This window comes from Rhinoderma darwinii, chromosome 5 (assembly GCF_050947455.1).
Source record: "Rhinoderma darwinii isolate aRhiDar2 chromosome 5, aRhiDar2.hap1, whole genome shotgun sequence".
NCBI classification, from domain to species: domain Eukaryota; kingdom Metazoa; phylum Chordata; class Amphibia; order Anura; family Rhinodermatidae; genus Rhinoderma; species Rhinoderma darwinii.
The window spans coordinates 266,204,703-266,224,135 of NC_134691.1; the positions used below are offsets into that span (position 1 = coordinate 266,204,703).

Genomic DNA, 19,433 nt, shown 5'->3' on the forward strand with positions numbered 1-19,433 from the left:
GATAACTGGAACTCCTTCTGCCTTGATCTTCTTGAGCACCCATGGAAAAGAGGGAGCAGAGGGAAGAGTTAGGGTAGAAACCACCGAAGCATCTGCCACAACCGCCAGAGGACCTCGTGTCCTCTTGTGGCTCATCCAGGAATCCATGAGGTCAACGTCTGGGGTTCCCCAGTGCTCGCCGAGCTGGGTGGAGAGACTACCCCAAGGGGTCTAGACGTTCCCAACTGAGGTGGTCAGAGACCCAATTTTCCACTCTGGGAATGTGAGCTGCAGAATTTGCTGGAATTTGGCTTTCAGCCCAGGAGATAATGTTACTAAGGCCATCGCTTGAAGAATGGTTTCTTCTCCTGGGAAGTAGATTGTCTCTAGGATCAGAAGGAAGAAAAGTGTCGAAAGGGCTGAAAAGGAACAGACCTGTGAGTATTTCCTAGGCGGTTGGGTTTGGACTGTGGGTGAAGAGAACTATTACTTGATTTAGCTAGGTCTTCTAGTTTATCTGCCGGTCTGAATTCCATGCTTGAGCTGTTTGGCCCACAGAGAAACCGCCTTGGAGACCCAAGCAGAAGCGAAGGCTGGGTGGACAGCTAATCGACCTACTTCGAAGCAAGATTTGGCAAGAGTCTTAATGTGACAGTGGGATCTTTTAGCATGGCTGCATTGCCCAGAGGGAGTGTAGTGAATAGTCAAGACACAGATGGGGAAGATGTCCATTTGGACACTAGATCAGCCGGGAAAGGATATAGAGTATCCAGGCATTTTGGTTTTTGGAAATGTTTGTCAGGGTGTTTCCATCCTCTGGTAAGGTCCTGATTATATACAAAATCATTGCTAAGAAGTATGGGGGGTGTTTGGGGTGCCTTAATTATATGTCTTGTTGAGAAGCAGAAGTCTCAGAATTTTTAAACTGGATGGTCTCACGGACAGCCAGAATCAGGCTGTCTGCCATGTCTCCCATTCTAGAGGAGTGTTCAGCGTCTGAATCAGATTCAGACTCTGAGGAAGAAAGCTCGTCTGGAAAGGAAGGCAAGTCATAAGAAAAAGCCCTGAGGTGAGAGGCAGCAACATCCATAGGGGACTCAGAAGTGGACCGCAAGGGTAGGACACTGGAGCGATTGGGGGAACAGCCTTGTCACGACTTCTCTTCTGATTACTTGTACTCACCGTGGGAGACAGCGGGATAAGCAGAGAGGCATGCCATAACTGTAAACATGGATTGAGACATTTTGGTAAGCTCTGCAACCGACTGAGACAGTTAGAAACCCCAGTCCAGAGGAGTGGCATTGCTACACTCGGCGGCAGTGGGTGCCTGGGGAGTCTGCGGGTGCAGCGGTGGCCGACTGTAGGTGGAGAAAATGGACTCAGTCTGGCCAGTGGGAATTTATGTCTGCAAATGGCACAGGCAAAATGGGTTACTGAGGATGTCAGGGGGGGAGGGGGGTTGTTTATTTTGTTTAATTTGTTAAACTTATTAACTCTGTTCATTGAATTATATCAAACTACTCTGTATACTGTACGTGATATTGTATTGATGTGTTTGATTGCTCCAACTGTATTGTCCAACAAATTGTCATACAACTGTTCTTTTTTTTTTTTTTTCTGGAAAATCAATAAAAAGTTATAAAAAAAAATAAAAAATGGGTTACTGCAAGGCCCCTCATCTGTAGCTTCTGACATAGCGGGCAAATAAGTAAAAGCGCACCCAAAAGGGGGTTACAATTTATTTCTTTATTTTTAAATGAGGAAACAAACTGAAGTTCAGGAGGAGCTTAGTGCCAGCCTCCAAGATAAGACCGAGCCTATCCGAGTATATAGAAGGAGGAATAAGGCCTGTCCCAGCTTGGTGTAGATGAGCCGCAGCAGACATGTTTGTTCAGTAGTTGGAGCTGGGGAGACAGGAAGATCCAGTGGCAGAATGTAATTGAGGGGCTACGGAGCATGCGCAGTGGATTTATAGGGCAGAAGCGGAGCTTCTATGGCCTCCAGACTAGGCTGCAAAGGGGGAAGGCTCCACAGAAGGCGAGCCCAGAGGATCCGGAGAGAAGGAAGGGGGGGCGGATGGGTGCCCCGGTGGTGGGGGGAGTAGGGGGTGTGAGATGCTGTGGTCATTGGTCAGGGGTTTGAACCGGGATGCTGGTTGGAGAGAGGGGCCTAAAAAAAAATAGAGCACTGCTAGGGAGAGAACATATGGGGAAGGAAAGAACATACTCCGCACCCATGTTCTTCAGGAGAAGGCTTGGAAGCCTCTAGTAGGTGGGTGGGCGGCAGTGATCTGCGGAGCATCACCTCCGGAAAGGGGTATACAGAGCAACGAGACTGGTCTGTTCTCACCTGTGGACCAGCCGACTACCGAACTAAACTAAAACCTATTCGTATAAATGAATTAGAGAACCAGTTCTGTGTCTGCCTCCTATTGACACTTAGCAAAAAGTGATTAGTGATTAGCCTCCTAGTGGCAGCAGCCCAAACCCATGGTTCCTGTATCCCTCCATGATACGTACAAGAAATACATTTTATTATGCATTGTTCAAGAATTTTGTACAGAAATATCAAATCTAACTACAAATATACCAAGTATCAATAACATTACCTTAATAAGGCCAGGTTTTTCAGTGTTTCTCCAACCCTGGGGTGCATTCGACCGAGACTATCTTCATAGATCTTCATGGCACGCTCATACAGAGGTAAGGCTTCCACTTGTTTTTTCTAACAGAAAAAAACAAGTAATATTTTAAAAACTATGAAGTGTTATGTATTGCCCTCCAAACTTTTTTTTCAAACCTGAATTAAGATGCCCATATACCGCTCGGCCGGTTGTGTATTCAATTTGAGGGGGTACTAAGCTGCTGCCAGACACATATGGCAGCTGCTTATCTCCTGCTGAAACAAAGGATCGGACATGTTGTATTTCATGGCTTGTTGTATACTTCTTTTCCCCAACATCTGCGGTTGGAACACTCCCATACACATCACATAGTCATCCAGGCCTGCCAATGTCGGCAAGATGGGTCAACTATCATTTTGATGTGTATGGGCACCTTAATACTGTCATACTACAGAAAAGGTTTGTATCCAGCACTCCTCCGGAAAAAAAAAGATATCCTTTATTTCAAACTATTTATAAAACATTTTCCAAGTTCTTATAACAAGTGTGGTCTGGTATACACTTACACATTTCGAACCGTCTGGTTCTTAATCATAGCATGACACTAGTGACAAATGAGAACAATACAGGTCTACGTGGAAAACATGGATATCTTCAGGCAGCAACAAAGACCTAAACTGGACCAATAAATTACTAAAGCATAAATTACCCAATTCAACATCTATCTCCGTACAGGATCATATTGCAATAAATGCAGATATGACTAAACTACGGATTTGTATATTTCATAGTAATATGAATATAAATACAGGTGGTCACTGGGGGACGATATTGCCCTATTCTCCTTCCCTCTAGGGGTTATTGGCTTTTTCACCGCCATAAAAACAATAGCTTTTGAAGTCTCCGTTATATACCTCTAAAAAAAAAGTTTAGCTGCTCCTGACGCTCTAGACTATCTATTATAATGTCAGAAATATGTTCCGCAATGCTCGTTTTCAGCTTCTTGTGGTGCAGCCTACATATATCAAATTGCACTGTGTGCATATGACCTTATAAACCACATATTGAGTGTTACAATAAACAAAAAAAATATTTTAAATGTTCATTCTCTATTGGATGATTTAAATGCGGTGTTTTTCAGGGCAAACAAACATATATTGCATCTAGCTCACCCGCACGAAATAAATCCCTTCTAGGATAGTGAAGTGCGATTTGTCTGTGAGCTAGATTTCTGCCTCTGCTGGCAACAAAATGACCGCTATTACTCAGAATTTTAAAAGTGTTTATTTTTTAAAGTTTTATGAGGTTTTAAATACCTTTTAAATGAACTTTTATTCAACATTTTTTTTAGTTTTTCCTTGGAGCCAACAAGGAACCCATGCACCCACAAATGCTTGGAATTGGTTTTGCAATAACGCTACAAAGGATCTTGTAAGCACACAAATCTTTTGACTACCTTAATACTGTGCTTACACCGTTTACAAGATAAGATAATGCTGAGACAGAAACATATATTTTTTTGAGCAAATCTAGCATACTGTCCCCAAAAACAAAATACTTTACATATGTTACATAAGGAGTTGTTCTTTCGCATATCCAGCTCCAAAAAGTATATATAAGCTACATAAAAGTTGAGAATCTTTATAAATAGATAGCATTATTTATCTTGTCTCGGTCCAGAGTTCACAGGCTGTAGCTTAGGATCAGTACAAGTAAAGTAATTAATAGAAAGCGAATGGGCAGCTCACCTAAAGATCCTAACAATGGATAGGGCGCCGAGTGCACTGGTAACCGATCTCCAGTATTCACAGAGGGTAAACTAAATAGATTACAAAGCAATAACCGATTCTCAACGAGTCTTATTTCAACTCAACTCACATTTTTTCCGGCATTCTATGGATGAAGCGTCTTCCTTCAAGTGCTCCATGTTGTATTTCAGTCCCATGTTTTAGTCATCACATTTAGTTTGTTTGTGTCCCTGTATTCTATTCTATATCCAGGGGCTCATCACACAACTATTTAGACAGATACAATACACTATAGATGTCTTGTACATTATGTAAATTGTTCAGTTATGCCTCTGTACACTAAGTTGTTCAGGTGATATCCGTTATTCGATTATACAGATTTTTTATTAGAGAAGGCCATTTCAGGTTGTTGAGGACCCCAAATAGGTATAAAAGGAGGGGGATCACGTATTTAATCTATAACTACAGAGTAGGAAGCAAAAATAGTTCCGAAACACGTCTAGCACTGTTTCACCGGCACACAGACATCTGCACCACCAGTGTTTAGGCTTCGTTCACATCTGCGCTAAGGCTCAGTTTCGACATTCCGTCAGAACGGAGCCGTGACAGACACAAACCATAGTCGACTACGCTATTGATTCCGTCAAAACGACGGAACCCTTTCACAATGGAGACAAACGGAAACCATTGGCACCAGATCCGTCACTATTGAAATAAACTGTGATGGAAACGGAAACCTATGGTTTCCATTTGTGTCTGTCAGGGCTCCGTTCCGACGGTGTGAACAAAGCCTTATATGAATGTAAGTATGTAACTTTGAGTTTTTCTGGAAATTGACATTGTATGTATGGCACGGATCATCAGAGTATTGGAATTTAACCAACAAAAGAGACCCAATAAATACTGGGACTCCGATATAGATTAATTGAACCTGCACTTTCCAACTCAGCAGGTACATACAGACTAACAAACCGTGGCACTACAGAATGGCGCATGCGCAAGTACAGCTTACCGCACAGTAAGGAATATGCTTTCTACGTGGCAAGTTATTATCTAGTGTTTCATTACAGCCAGCGCAGATATGTAAAGCATGAGGACATGCAGAGATCGGTGATTGCAAATAACCAATTTTTACATCTAATATTATAGTGCTCCAAGTGAATATCAAACTGATTTTAAAAGCCGATCCAGATATAGTTGAACTGTTAGATGAAAACCCAACGATTGACATACTGCAGAGGACGCAATTTGAAGGACAAATTAGTGCACAGTCATATGCAACCAGTCATTGATCAAACATGGTTGCCAAGGGCCCCAACAGGGACCTATCGCTGTGGGTCACGTAAAGCCTGTTAATTCATAACGGTAGGCAGGACATTTTCCAACACGACCACAGTACAAGTGTATAAAAACGATGACTTTGTGAACTGTAAGACCAAAGGGGTCATATATCTGATAACGTGTAGCTGCGGTATCCAAAATGTGGGTAAGACCGTTAGGGAATTCTGCAGTCATGTCAGGGACCATGTTAATGATGTGGCAAAACAAGTGGAGAACCCAATTTCTCGTCATATCTGGGATAAGCATCAGGGCAATTCTAATCATCTGAGCTTTTTGGGGATCGAGAGGGTTCGTCCCCCAATGCGTGGTGGGAATTGGGACAAACGCATTTTGCAGAGGGAGGGACGTTGGATATTTGCCATGGGCACGGTTAAGCCGGTTGTACTCAATGACAATATTTCCTTGACTTGTTTTCTTTAAGGGCTCTATTATCTGGGTGTTAATAAGGGTCAAATGTGACCCTACCTGGCAGTTAATTTTGTTCATACTTGCCCAGAGGTTTTCCCAATCGCTATATTGGGATAGTTCAGTCTAATATTTATTCATCGGTTCCATGTGTCTCTTATTTATATCATAGGATAGTCACTATTTGGTAACTAGTGCTGGTGGATAAGGGTAGTCGATAGAGGACTTATCCATTAGCGTTTTACTTTCCGGGTGATCGTTCCGAATATATCACTCTAATTTGAAAGGAAAAATATAAATTGTCTTGTATTTCCCAGTTCTCTTTGTTTTTGAGAGATTTATCTGGTTTCCTTTCAATCTCTAATCTAAAGTCGATACTTTTGTCCTGTAGTGCGCCGCTACAAGTTGGCCGCTTTGGTTCCCATAGTTACCTGACACTTTGTATCTATTGGTTGACCCAAGGGGGCGGAGTTTAGGACCAGCCCGCAGCAATGGACAAGCGTCATGTCGATGTGGCGCTGTCTGATTGGGCAGTAAAAAGGGCTCTGCCCTGGGTGGGAGGGGCTACAACTAGAAATAGCCGGCGTCTAACGGCGCGCATTATGGTTAAACACCAGTGCCGTCACTGATATCTGCACAACAGGGGGGGCTTGATAGAAACACTGAACGGTTTCTCAGCTGCCCCTGTTGTGAATCAATTTACACCTCTGATGAAACATCCGAGTCATAGAGGGATGTAGAAACACGTTAGGTGTTCTACTAATGTTCTATTTTGTTTGACTTTTGACTACTATCTCGGGGATCAATTACATTTTTTTTGACTCTCGATAGAAAAGTTGTTAGTTTGTAACAGAAGGGTGTGCAGTGCTACAGCGGATTTCCCTCTGTTGCTGCTCTATCCTGGTTGCTCTCTGCATGGTAGCCTGTTATCAGATATTTTGGCTAGTTTAGCCCAGGTTTTAATAAGTTGATTTAATAAAATATTTTTAAGCATTCTTATTCAATAATTCACATCGGTCCCTGTCCACACTGGGTCTCACAATCTAATACACACCCTTGACCTGCTAGTTTGATTCTTGATTATGGGAAACCTATAAAGGCACAGAGAGAACACTGGATCTCCATGCAGATGTTTCCCTGAGACAACCCTTTTAAGTAGTGAACCCGGAAAGTAGAAAAAATCTTACCATTTGACAGTACAATACAGCAAGATTCACCAAGGCAGTAGCAACGCAGGGGTGTTTTGGGCCAAATGACTTCTGACGGATGTCCACAGCCAGTTCATAAAGGGGTGCTGCCCTATCAAGCTTTCCCTGGAAAAAAAACATAGATGTAAAATCTAAAATATAATACTGATTGCACTTTCATGCAAAAAAAAAAAAAAGCGCCTATTAAAACTATTTTTATGCTGGTTATACACATTCACTATTTTTCATTGCATCCAGCCAGCAATCTCATGTGTACGAGGATGACCCATTGAGGGTAGCACGGGTCAGACAGGTTGGACTTGGGCATCTTTCAGCTGCTTATCTTACTTCCCCTTATGGTAAAAAACATAACGGTTATGCTGAGCCAAACGCTATTTTAAGTGTATGGTCAATTTCACTACTAATTTCATCACTTTTTTCGGCCAGAACTAGTACGGTCAGCAAACAATCTGAGCGTGGACAACCACTGACCACTGCTCTGCTGCAGTTTACCTGCTCAGATGATCAGACCTGTTCTGTGAGTAGCTGTGGATTGTATTGTATTGTGATGTGGTGTTCAGTTTGTCACTAGCTGGATGTACAATACACAGTATAATGAAATGTAATAAAGAATTATCATTTACATTAAGGCAAGCAAATAAAAATAAAATAATAATAATATATACAAATAAGTGCACAGCAGGGTTGGCCAGGTGTGCAGGGGGATTCAGTGATTCGACCCTTTCATTCCCAGGATCGGTAGGAATTTCAGAGGTCGGACCCCACTGATCATAAAGTATATCCTAGCAATATGCCATCACGTTATAAGATGGGAATAACCCTTTAACAAGCCAGCACACTTGTTGTCCTTTTGAAGTTAGTATGCCAATACTGTTGATTATAGAAGATGGGAATTTAAATCGTTTTTCCCACAATAAATATTTATCATCCATCCACAGGGAAGGTAATAAATGTTTGATCAACATCAGTGATTGTCAACCTTCCCCGTTTCTTAGTATGATGGACACTGGGGAACACCAACTTCAGAAGTGCAAATGTATTCCGGTTTGTCTTCTATTTATTGCATATTTTTATTTAGAATTACCCCATCATTAATTAAATACATAAATAACAAATGATGTTTCCAGCGATTTATGCTTTATAGTAAAAGGATTCTCGGGTCTGTTTCTCTGATACAAAGATTCTTTCTGGGATTTAGCGTTGCAAACATGCCCATGTTGAAGTTGGCCGTTTCGGCAATAATAAAAGAACGGAGTCCCGGAGTCCAGCGGCATCGGGCTCATGCACATGGCACAGATGAAGCCGCGGACAGTACATCTCGTTTCTCTGCCGATGCCGCTGGACTCCTCTCCCGGGCTCATCTCAGCTACTTGTATATTCTTTTACTAACCTTAGCCGAAATGGCCGGTTTTGGCGTGGACAGGTTTGGAACGCAAAAGCCCAGCTGCATAACGACACGCAAGTTGATTAGTGGCCCCATTCCTAGTGACATGTTCTCTTTAACAGTTTTGAATGCATAGAAACAATCTCTGCATCAAAGAATAAGAGAGCTGTGAACCATATTACAATATAACATTAAGTGAATCAATTGAAACTTGGGCATTTATTTCTGTAATACAATTTTTTCTGTGATAACGAGACTTCAAATATTATTGTAAACAGTTTTATATTTTTGCCTCATGTAATGCTCTGTTTTCGAGTGATGGATCCAATTTAAACTCCCCACTGATAGAGATACTGAGTAGAAATTAACATTGATCCCGATAGTACAAAAATCCCACACATTTGAAACACTTCTATTAGCATATTAGGTCAGCTTGCCCTAAACCTCATCCAATAGGAGGGAACAGGTTAATAGTATAAATTATTATACGCTAAAATGTTGACTGATCTGCAGCATCTTCGCTGCCTCCAATGGAAAGAAGTTAGAATTCTAAAGAGGTGAGAAACGAACATGGGACGTACTTTTCTTTTGTAGAGTACAGCGAGATGCTTCACAGTATAGGCCAGTGACGGGTGGTCTGGAGACAGCGCTCTCCTCCTGATGTCTAACGCTCTCTCATACAGTTCCTCTGCTTTGTCATATTGCTTTTTCTCATTATATAGAGCAGCTAGATTGTTTAAAGACTGGGCACAGTCAGGATGATCTGGACCAAGCACACGTTCTCTCATTTCCAATGATCGCTTAAGAAACATTTCTGCTGTTCTACAAAGAAAAAATAATAATATATCATTAACTGTCATATTATTTTATACACATCTCACAAAACTAACATACATATATTCGCTCAATCTGTGCTCAAGCCAATTTCAGCTCTATACGTTCGCTAAAGGAAAGCCACATTGATACAGTTTGTATCCGTAGACATATAGACTGCTGTGAATGTCAGTTTATATGGAAGTTGTCAACATGGTCTAGGAGCAACTACAGGGAAATAGATTTCGGCTTTGATGCCATTTTCTAGCTAATAACCAATACCTGAATTAGCTAATGAAAGTAGTGCCAACTTGTAGTGCTGGGGTAGCAACATCTGCATGGAGATCCAGTGTTCTCTCGGTGCCTATATAGGTTTCCCATAATCAAGAAACCAACTAGCAGGTCAAGGGTGTGAGACCCAGTGTGAACAGGGACTGATGTGAATTATTACATTCTACAAAAGTGTGCAATCTATTACATTCTATCTGAAGGTGCAATCTAATGATTTTCTGAACCACTGAGTTTCAATATCAGGATAAATGTTCTAAATATCTTAGATCCTTTACATAGACCAGCAGTGCACAACCTGTAAACCGCGATGCCGTTCTGCGCAGCCCCAAACCATCAGGATAAAGCTCGTTTGTGTCCTAATAGTTCAGAAAGACACGGCTGACATCCACATCCAGCTGATGTAGGGGACAAAGTGCCGTCATTAGATGGCAGCTCCGTTCTCTCATCCCAACACGGATAACAGATATATCAGTGCAGGTCTTGGAAGATCCATGTGAGCACTCTCGGGCGGTCACTCACATTTAGCTTTCACATCAGAGATTAACACAGTGGGCACTTTGTGGCAATCACTAATGCGGACACTGTATGGCTGGCAATGTATGGTTGGCATTGTTATGGGGAACACTGTGGAGTTCTATTTTATGTAGGAGCAATGCGGAAAAACTGTTACTGTGTTATGTGTCTTGTTAGCCTGAGGGGTGGTGACTTATATTATTTATTTGTTGCTCTTTTAAGAGGACCCATCGGTTCTGAGAAAAAAACATTAAAAAATTAGACTAGATTTCCTGTAAATATTATGAGCAGAAGAGCGGATTTCCCTCAGTATTACAGGACAGAGGTTTTACTTTAATTTCAGCTTAAAAAATGTACTTCTTCTCTATCAGTACAAACTGTGAGGGGGAGAATCTGATATTATACAGCATGTGAATGGCAAAGTGGGGCCTTGTGCTCAGATCTGGCCAGGATTGGAGGTGAGAGAATCAATTTGCTATTGTGCTGTTCCTTATAATACAGTGGGAGAATCGATTGCCCTCTTTTTTTTATAAATTCGCCAAAAGCAAATCTCAAACCTGGTGACTTAATTTACCAATGCATCCTAATGGGTGACGAATCGGCTAAATGCAAATCGGGGAGCCTGAACTTCATATAGAATATCACTATTTTATCTGCCACATAGTAAGATTTCCCTATGCATTATACAGCCCAGCTATAGGAGACTCCGATTAAATCTTGTAGAGGGTTAATCTGAATTTTCCATACACACAGAGCCTGTAGCAGTCACTGAGGAAAAAGATGTGACAGGGTTTACCTCTGCTGCTCCATTAGGGTATGTTCACACGGCAGCATCCGTAATGGCCGAAATTACGGGGCTGTTTCCAGGAGTAAACAGCCCCGTAGTTTCAGCATGTGCAGGCGCTTTAACGCCGCGTCCATTACGGAAACGGCTCCATTTACGTCTGAAGAAGTGAGATGCCACTTCTTTGGCGCGGGCGTCTATTTACGCACCGTCTTTTGACAGCGACGCGTAAATATACGCCTCGTGTGAACAGACAAACGTCAGCCCATTGCTTTCAATGGGCAGATGTTTGTCAACGCTTTCAAGCCGTATTTTCGGACGTAATTCCAGGCGTAAAACGGCCGAATTACGTCCGTAAATAGGCCGTGTGATCATACCCTAATACACAAGATTCATCTTACATTGCTGCTAATATAACTACATCCAGCATGAAGTAAGATCGCAGCAGTCTCTACATACTGCACACTCACAGTCTAGAAGCAAGAAGTCTCACAGAGCAATCCAAACCTGGTGAGACTTTGGCTGTGTTCACACTGCGTTTGTAGTGTACATTTAACGTATACGCCGGGAAAGCTCATGGCATATATGTTAAACCTATCCATTCACTCGACTAGCTTTTTAGGATGTATACATTAAATGGACACCATAATAGCCTATGGCTGACTGATGCGTGTGACGTATACCTATAGGTTATAATGGCATCCTTTTAACGTATAGGTCATGAAAGGCTCTCATGACGTGTACAATAAATAGGTTCTATAATAGTCTATGGGATCCCAAAGTATCGGGAGAATAGAAGTCCCCTGATCCTTACTGCAGAGACAAGGTGGAGAGGTGGCCGCACGTGAAAGTAATTTTATTGGTGATTGTGAAAAGAACAGCTATTTCCCGAGTCCAAAAGTGGAACCCCCACCTATCAGACATTGATGTTGATATATCACAAATGTGTCAGGTAGGAATACCACTTTAAGTTTTACTGCGGCCTTTGGCAGTAGTACAATCTGAAAATGTGGCCCTCGGACCAGAAAAGGTTGTGAACCCCGACATAGACTTTCTACCAGTATTGTACGTTAAAATTATTTTATAAAGAATAAGCAGTCCATATGAAAAAAGTAAATTAATTAAAGAGGTATGGTCAAACCTACATAAACAAATGAAGGTGAAAGATTATAAAATCAAAAGTACACAAAATGTATAAAAATCATGAATACACGCTATCAGTACTTACTCTAGGTTGTTCTGCAAATAATACAGAACTCCCAGTTCGTTCAGGGTTCTCGCATTATCTGAAGTGTCCTTGCCCAGCGTCAGTTCCTCCAGCTGAAGAGCACGACGCCTCAATAGAGCAAAACCATACTAAACAGAAATAAAAAATGACAACAATCAGATTCCCAAAAAATGAAAAAACTTGTATTCCCCATGAAATAAAAATTCTGAAGTATCGTTGTTGTTGTTGTTCAGAAGTCTGCATTATACCATTACTCTGTTTGTCCTCCTGGAAATGTATGAATAAGTTGACAACTGGACTTTACTTTTGCCATGTCAAGGAGGATTATTATACACAGCGATGATTGGACAGTGTCACAGTGTTTAGGGACATACCTCTTTTTCAAGGGGAATATAAACGCCCAGTTTTCAATTTATTTTTACATTTCCAGAAGGAATAACAGAGGAATGGCACAAGACAGAGTTCTAAGAAAAGATGCCCTAGAATTGTAATTTTATAGGAAATGCAAGAATTTACTAAAACAGACGTCAGGAGAGCGGACAGGTCCTTTTTAATATTCTACTTCTGATAACTCAAATACTGGCTTTACATAGTCCAGGATAGTAACTGCAGATATGCCCAAATCTATGCATCAAAGAAAACCTATTTGCTTTACATACAATCTAAATATACTGGGGATCACCAGATATGTAGCAATGACCTTCTTCTAGATATTCCATGAAGGTGCACAGAAAAAAACCCAAATAAAAACACCCTATCATACCCTTTGTAAGTGGTCTCCTGCGCTTTTCCAGATAATTTTGACAAAGCTTTTTGAACTTTTAGGCCCCATGCACACGAACGTGCTTTTGCGGCCGCAATTCCCCTGAAAATCCACGGGAGAATTGCGGCCCCATTCATTTCTATGGGGCCATGCACACGACCGTGGTTTCCACGGTCCGTGCATAGCCCAGGAGCTCGGACCGCAGAAAGAACGGGCATGTCTTATTACGGCCGTATTCTGTAGTCCGGGCTCAAAGGAAATAATGGACGAGGCCATGTGCACGGCCCGCAATTTGCAGGCGGTTTGTGGGTGACACTCCGCCCCCGGCCGACCCGAAAATCACAGCCGTGCACATGGCTACGGTCGTGTGCATGAGGCCTTACACAGGAGAGGAAGGCCCTGTTCACACAGCGTGTATTTGAAGTGTATTTTGGCACGTTTTACGCTCTGAAATACGTGTAAAAAATTGCTTCATTAAGCTTCTCATTCAAGTCAATGGGAAAGCGCACAGTTAAGTATATGTGTTTTTTTACGCAAGCGCATTTAAAAAACGCATAGTGTAAAAAAGAAACGTCAGGTCAATTCTTTGACGCGTAAAATGTGCCAAATGTACCCATAGTCAATGGGAATCCTAATTGCGTACCAAAAAACATGCAAAAAGTGTGCACAAAAAGACTTGGAAAACATGTAAAAGACACCGGTATTTTAAAAAGCGGTTCACAAGAAATGCTAGCGTATTTGACACGTCTACACGTCGGGGGTTTTTTTTAGCGCCGTTTGAACTTGCCCTAAGATGGAAATCTGCCTTGAAATCCCTCTGCAATCAATATCTGCTATACAACAATAGAGACTGCCTAGAGTCAGCCAATGTCATGGCGATTAATAGGAGAATTACCACACTTCCTTTCCTTCTTGCCGCTTTCTGTCGAATTTTAAATGATCTTTTCCTCAGTTGCTCAGCTTGCTCATATCTGTAAAAGCAAAAATAATTATACAACACACATCATAAAGTCTGTAATAAAAATGTCTGCTGTACTGAGGAAGTTTTTGAGAAATTTAAGGGGGATAAGACGAGTTTAGTTCACACCATAAAGTCAATCTGCCGAGGCATTAAAAAAGTGCAGCTATGGATTGTTACCGGACGCTGTGATATAAATGCATGCGTGTGTTAGTAAGCCCCATCCCATGCAATACAAAGAAGTGCATGATATATTTATTTGCACACATATTTTGGGTTTATTAGGCTGTTGTCTTACTTGTTTTGCTTCTGGTACAACACCGCTAATGCATCGAGCTCCCAGGCTACCCTCAGGTGTTCGCTACCATAGGCATTTTCACTTATTTCTAGGGCTTGTTTATAAAGCTGTTCAGCATTTCCAAATTTCTTGGACTGCACATAAACCCCTGCCAGCTGGTGCAGAGACTGAGCCACACTGGGGTGATCCGGATCTAGGGCAGTCTCTCGGATCTCTAATGAACGCTGGAGAGGTGTCACGGCCTATATATTAAGACAAGTGTAAGGCTGCGGTACTACAACATTATAACAATGTGAATGGTCATAAAAAAATTACAATTTAGAACAGCACATCTAATACAGTGAAACCTTTGCAGAAAACCACCCCTACTGTATGTCCTGTGACGGAGGACCAATCCTGTAGGGGTGCAATTTTGGCCAGTTATCTCAAATAGCTTTCACTCTATAGAAAATGTGCAGAATTAAAGGCTTAAAGGGGTTGTCCCACGACTCTCCATAACTGCTAGTAATGCTCACAGAAAGGGTTAACATTATGTATTATTTGTGTAAATTGAAAAAAAAAAAAATCAGAAATAATAGTCTACTTTTGAACCCGCCGTCCCATGCTGAACGATAGAGGTTGGGAGGGATTTACAGGCGGCACACATGATGGCACTAAAGAGGTTTACTTACAAACCCCATAATGCCTTGCGTGTGCCTCCCCGATTGGCCCTCCCACAGCTGCCTCATCGCTGCACGCAGTCTCCTTACCCCCTGCTACTTTTTCTAGAATGTGTAGAAGACACTGGGTAACAACCCTGCGCATCACTGCAATGAGATTACTGACATATACGTGACTGAACAGTGATCTGCGTGTCCTACAGAAGCCTAATGTATGGACGTGCAAATACCTGTTGAGAAAAAATAGCGAATAGAGAATTTTTACATTTAAAATATAAACTTTTCTAAGAGGAATTATTTAATGAGCACTTGCATTTGTGGGACAATCCCTGTAAAGCGGACCTGTCAGCTCTCCTGACAGGTCTGTTTTGGTAAATACTTGCATTCCCCATAATATAACAATTCTGGAGCATCTTTTCTTAGAACTCTGCACAGTTGCATTCCTCTGTTATTCCTCCTGGAAATGTATGCATTATAAATAAACAACTGGGCATTACTATTCTACTTTCAATAGATGTGTAGTAACACCTAATAGGTGGAAAACTTCTTTAATATAAACTTCACAATATGCAGAATAAACTAAATTATGAGTCTTTGAGGAACATCAACAAGATGTGGTCACATTACAAAGAATTCATTGAATTATATTCAGAAAAATACTATTAACAGTTTATCTTTAACTGTATCTACTTCTTTTTATGGGCATCTCTATTCAAGTAAAGTCCAAGAAACATCCCTCCAGAATGAAGTTTTCTGTACTAGGCATTTAAGTTCATATTTTCTTAATTTTTTCACTTGGGACCGCTTGATAGTAGGATTATTCATTATATTTAATAAAATATATATGGTAGAAAGCAAGTGACCTGATTGTGGAGACCCAAGTCTTTGAGAAAACGTCCAAGTGTTTCATACAGGTCTGCCAAACAAGTCATGTGCTCCTCTCCGTCACAGCTTTTCTCGTATTGCTTCAGAGCATCAAAGTATTCTGTGGCCATTGAGTTCTTGTCTTTCCCGACAAGTTGCCAGTAATTGAGCAATTCAGCAAAATGTCCCCTGAGAACAAAAGAAGACCTTTAAAACCCGTTTCATGAAGCAGATATTGAGAGTTGACCTCATACTGCAGAATATGTTACAATAACTGGTGTTCACCAAATGACAAACCTTTTGTAAAGATTCTGTGATACAAATAAGTTCATGAGACATCTGTGAAGCTTCTGCTTCTCCCCTTGTTGCTGGAACAGCCATGTCAGCTCATCTGCACTCCTCCATGTCACTCTGTCTCGACTAGGATTAGAAAAAACAGGTCAAATTGGGAATTGCAATAATATAATTGTCCTATCTCGTCTGTGTCATTGGGGGACACAGATGACAACCTTGGTTTTTTCTTCGTCAACGACCCACGTGCCTTGAGCCTCAGAACTAAATGAGGTCCTGGCTTCATTCCAACCTATTAGGCTGCACTTTTTGGGAGCAGTGACTTGAGCGGTTTCCCCCCTCCGTTGCATAGACAGCGTGGTCTTACCCTTCTCCTTCTACAGTGTTAAGTCGGGAAAGGCCCAACACCTCGCAGCCTGGGAGCCCAGGCTTCATTGTAGCCTACTAGGCCGCACTTCTATGGTGTAGTGAGTGGATCTTTTTCCCATACCTTACTGTCATGCCAGCTTATTACGGGCTTACAATTCCCTCCACGGGTTTCTTTAAATCCACAACAACACGGTCACTCTCCTGTGACCCAAGGTAACCACCTCAGAACCTCTTGCAGTATTCCGGTTGGACCAGCCTAGTGCTACTTCCTTCGTATTGCATTGGTAATTGCTACACGTTATTTGCAAGCATCAGCAGCCACATTAGACACTTCCAATAGGCGGAGTAATTGTTTTTTCCTGCTAGACGGTGTAACTGATATCATCTGTGTTCCCCAAAGGAACATAAAAGAGGAAAAAAAATTACGATAAGTAAGAAAAAGCCTTTTTTTTTTTTTTTTGTCACATTAAAGGCTATGATACACTGCTACTTTGGACATGCTGAAAATACACAACATATTAGGATCCCAGCAATTCCTCCCTCAATATCCTCCTACCTTAATCAAAACCCTGAGAAATATATAAAGAATTCTTCTATATGTGTCCTGGGATATGAGCCTTTGCCATAGCCATCCTCCTCACAATCCTGTATCTGGATATAAAACAACTGTTTGCAGAAGGAGCCTTCCCCACTGCTCAGTTTTGAATCAGATATTTTTGTATTGAAGTTATCCACAATGTATATACATTAAAAGAACATGGTGTACACCACCAAAAAGTCATACAAGTTGTCTGGGAAGGGGGGAGAGAGAGGAAAGCTGGTATAACATTAAATTAAAATATTACTTTTAAATATGTATAAAAATGAGAGAGTACATAGGGATGAATCAATTCATCCCTATGTACGCTCTCATTTTTATACATATACTTAATAAAAGTTATATTTAAATGTAATCTTATACCAGCTTTCCTCTCTCTCCCCCTTTCCCACACAACTTGTATGATACATAAATCAAAAGCATATTGTACACAACATAGTCTTAGGAGGGCCAGAGACTAGCACGAATTCCCACGACCCCCAGTCAGTATAACTGGATATGCAAGTACCCTATTCAGGACCAGAGCAATTGAAGCAAAGTTTGGCGTATCCAACAAGAGAACCCAGAAGTATTCAAAACGCTTAATGTTGCCCCTTTTCATTGACACAAATTTTTCCAAACGAAGTAAAGTATTGACCCTAAATTTTAATTCTATGATCTCGAGGGATCCGTATCCTTCCAGTGTGCAGCTATTAGCTTACTGGCTTGATATAGAAGTCTCAGAACCGCCAGTCTATGCCCCTCCGTCACAGGCAAATCACAGGTATATCCTAGGATACATACAATAGTACATTTGTACACCTGCCCAATAAGATCCACCACCCTTCTCCAGAAACTCTTAATCCACGGGCAGCTCCACATAACATGTATTAGGTCAGCTCCACTCTCCGCACACCTATAACAACATGAGTCATCTTTATATCCCATCTTATAAACAAGGGATAGGGGTCCTATACACTCTACGTAGGTTCATAGCCGTTTACATATTGGGCATAAACCCTGCTTGATCCTGATGCACTACCATTGTGACCACCCTGAAGAGTCTATTAGCCAAAATTTTGGCAAATATTTTCACGTCAACGGTCAGGAGCGAGATAGGTCTGTAAGACTCCGGTAGCCGGACGTCTTTGGGTATCACAACGATAATGGCGTCATTCATCGACTCAGGAAGATGACCATTTTCTAAGGCTGACTGATACACCTGGAATCATTTTGCCAGCGGTTGGGTATAAGACTTAAACACCTCAGCCGGCAATCCATCCGCACCGGGGGACATGGCATTAGCCATAGTAGTCCGTGCTTTTTCCACTTCCCCCAGAGTCAGAGGCGAGTCCAAGAGTGTCGCGTCCTCAGGAGACAAGGATGGGAGGGAGAGATCCTTAAAGAAGCCATCCAACTCCCCTTCGGAAGGGAGCAGTCTTAGACTCATATAGACTTAGACTCATATAAGGATGCATTAAAGTCTCTTAACACTTCTAAAATCTGCTCAGGATTATCTACCAGATCACCTGTCCCAGAGTATAATTCTCAAATATAAGATGGGACAGATATATGTTGAGCCCTGGAAATCACCACCAGTAAATGACCCGCCCTTTCCCCTTCCTCAAAATATCTGTTTCTGAAAATAAGTTTGTCTTGCTTTGATAAGTAAATATTGAGTTGAACCTGGGCCTTATGGAGCCCCTCCTCCTGCCCCCCCCCCCCATCGGCAGCTACAACACGTTCCATCGCCACCTGCACCTCCACGGTGTGTCATATAATGCACTTACCCTATAAAAGGCAATATTTGTGTTGCCTAATGCCAAATCTATAGGAAAAAGGGTCCCATGGGTAGTTGAGTGACACGAAAATTGTCTAGTTGTAGGATACTTAATGCGCCAGAGATCAAGCAATGGCACTTCATGTAAGACTTTACGAAACAGGGTCAGTTCCCCAGCGAACGACCTCGGCCCTCCCACCAACCGATCAAGGGATTTGTCTATAGTATTATTCAAATCTCCTACTAATAGCCAGGGCACTTGTGGGCCATGTTTAGTAAATTGCAGAACTCGCTGGAGAACCTCTCCTGAGTATGTCGGGGGGGGGGGGGGCAGACGTACACTGCCACCAAGATACACAGGGTTTTGAACCATTTCCCGTATAAACACACATAATGGCCCTCTGAAGCGAGGCATTCAAATGGAACATGTCTATGAAAAATAACACTCACTCCCCTGGAGTATGCATTATGAGTCGCATTGAATTTCTGTCCCACCCATGGTCTATCCAGGAGAGAAATCCTATCAGGAGTTCTAAGCGTTTCTTGCAGGAAAAGAA

General features: G+C 41.8%; 1 protein-coding gene across 5 annotated transcripts in view; it reads right to left on the reverse strand.

Moving 5' to 3' along the window:
• NPHP3 (nephrocystin 3) overlaps positions 1-19,433 on the reverse strand; it is a 68,673-nt gene that overhangs the window by 4,804 nt on the left and 44,436 nt on the right. For 3 of the 5 annotated variants that reach the window (XR_012847727.1, XM_075827111.1, XM_075827110.1), the window contains exons 20-27: positions 16,157-16,279; positions 15,859-16,048; positions 14,337-14,578; positions 13,976-14,051; positions 12,318-12,445; positions 9,270-9,510; positions 7,284-7,409; positions 2,588-2,703 (exon numbers count right to left, since the gene is read on the reverse strand). Coding sequence is in view for 3 of the 5 variants with exons in the window: in XM_075827111.1 (XP_075683226.1) it covers positions 2,588-2,703; positions 7,284-7,409; positions 9,270-9,510; positions 12,318-12,445; positions 13,976-14,051; positions 14,337-14,578; positions 15,859-16,048; positions 16,157-16,279 (1,242 nt within the window). In the remaining 2 variants the exon portion in view is untranslated. Of the gene's footprint in view, positions 1-2,587; positions 2,704-4,480; positions 4,618-7,283; positions 7,410-9,269; positions 9,511-12,317; positions 12,446-13,975; positions 14,052-14,336; positions 14,579-15,858; positions 16,049-16,156; positions 16,280-19,433 lie in introns of those variants that run through there. The other 2 variants (XR_012847728.1, XM_075827113.1) reach the window with 2 other exon arrangements.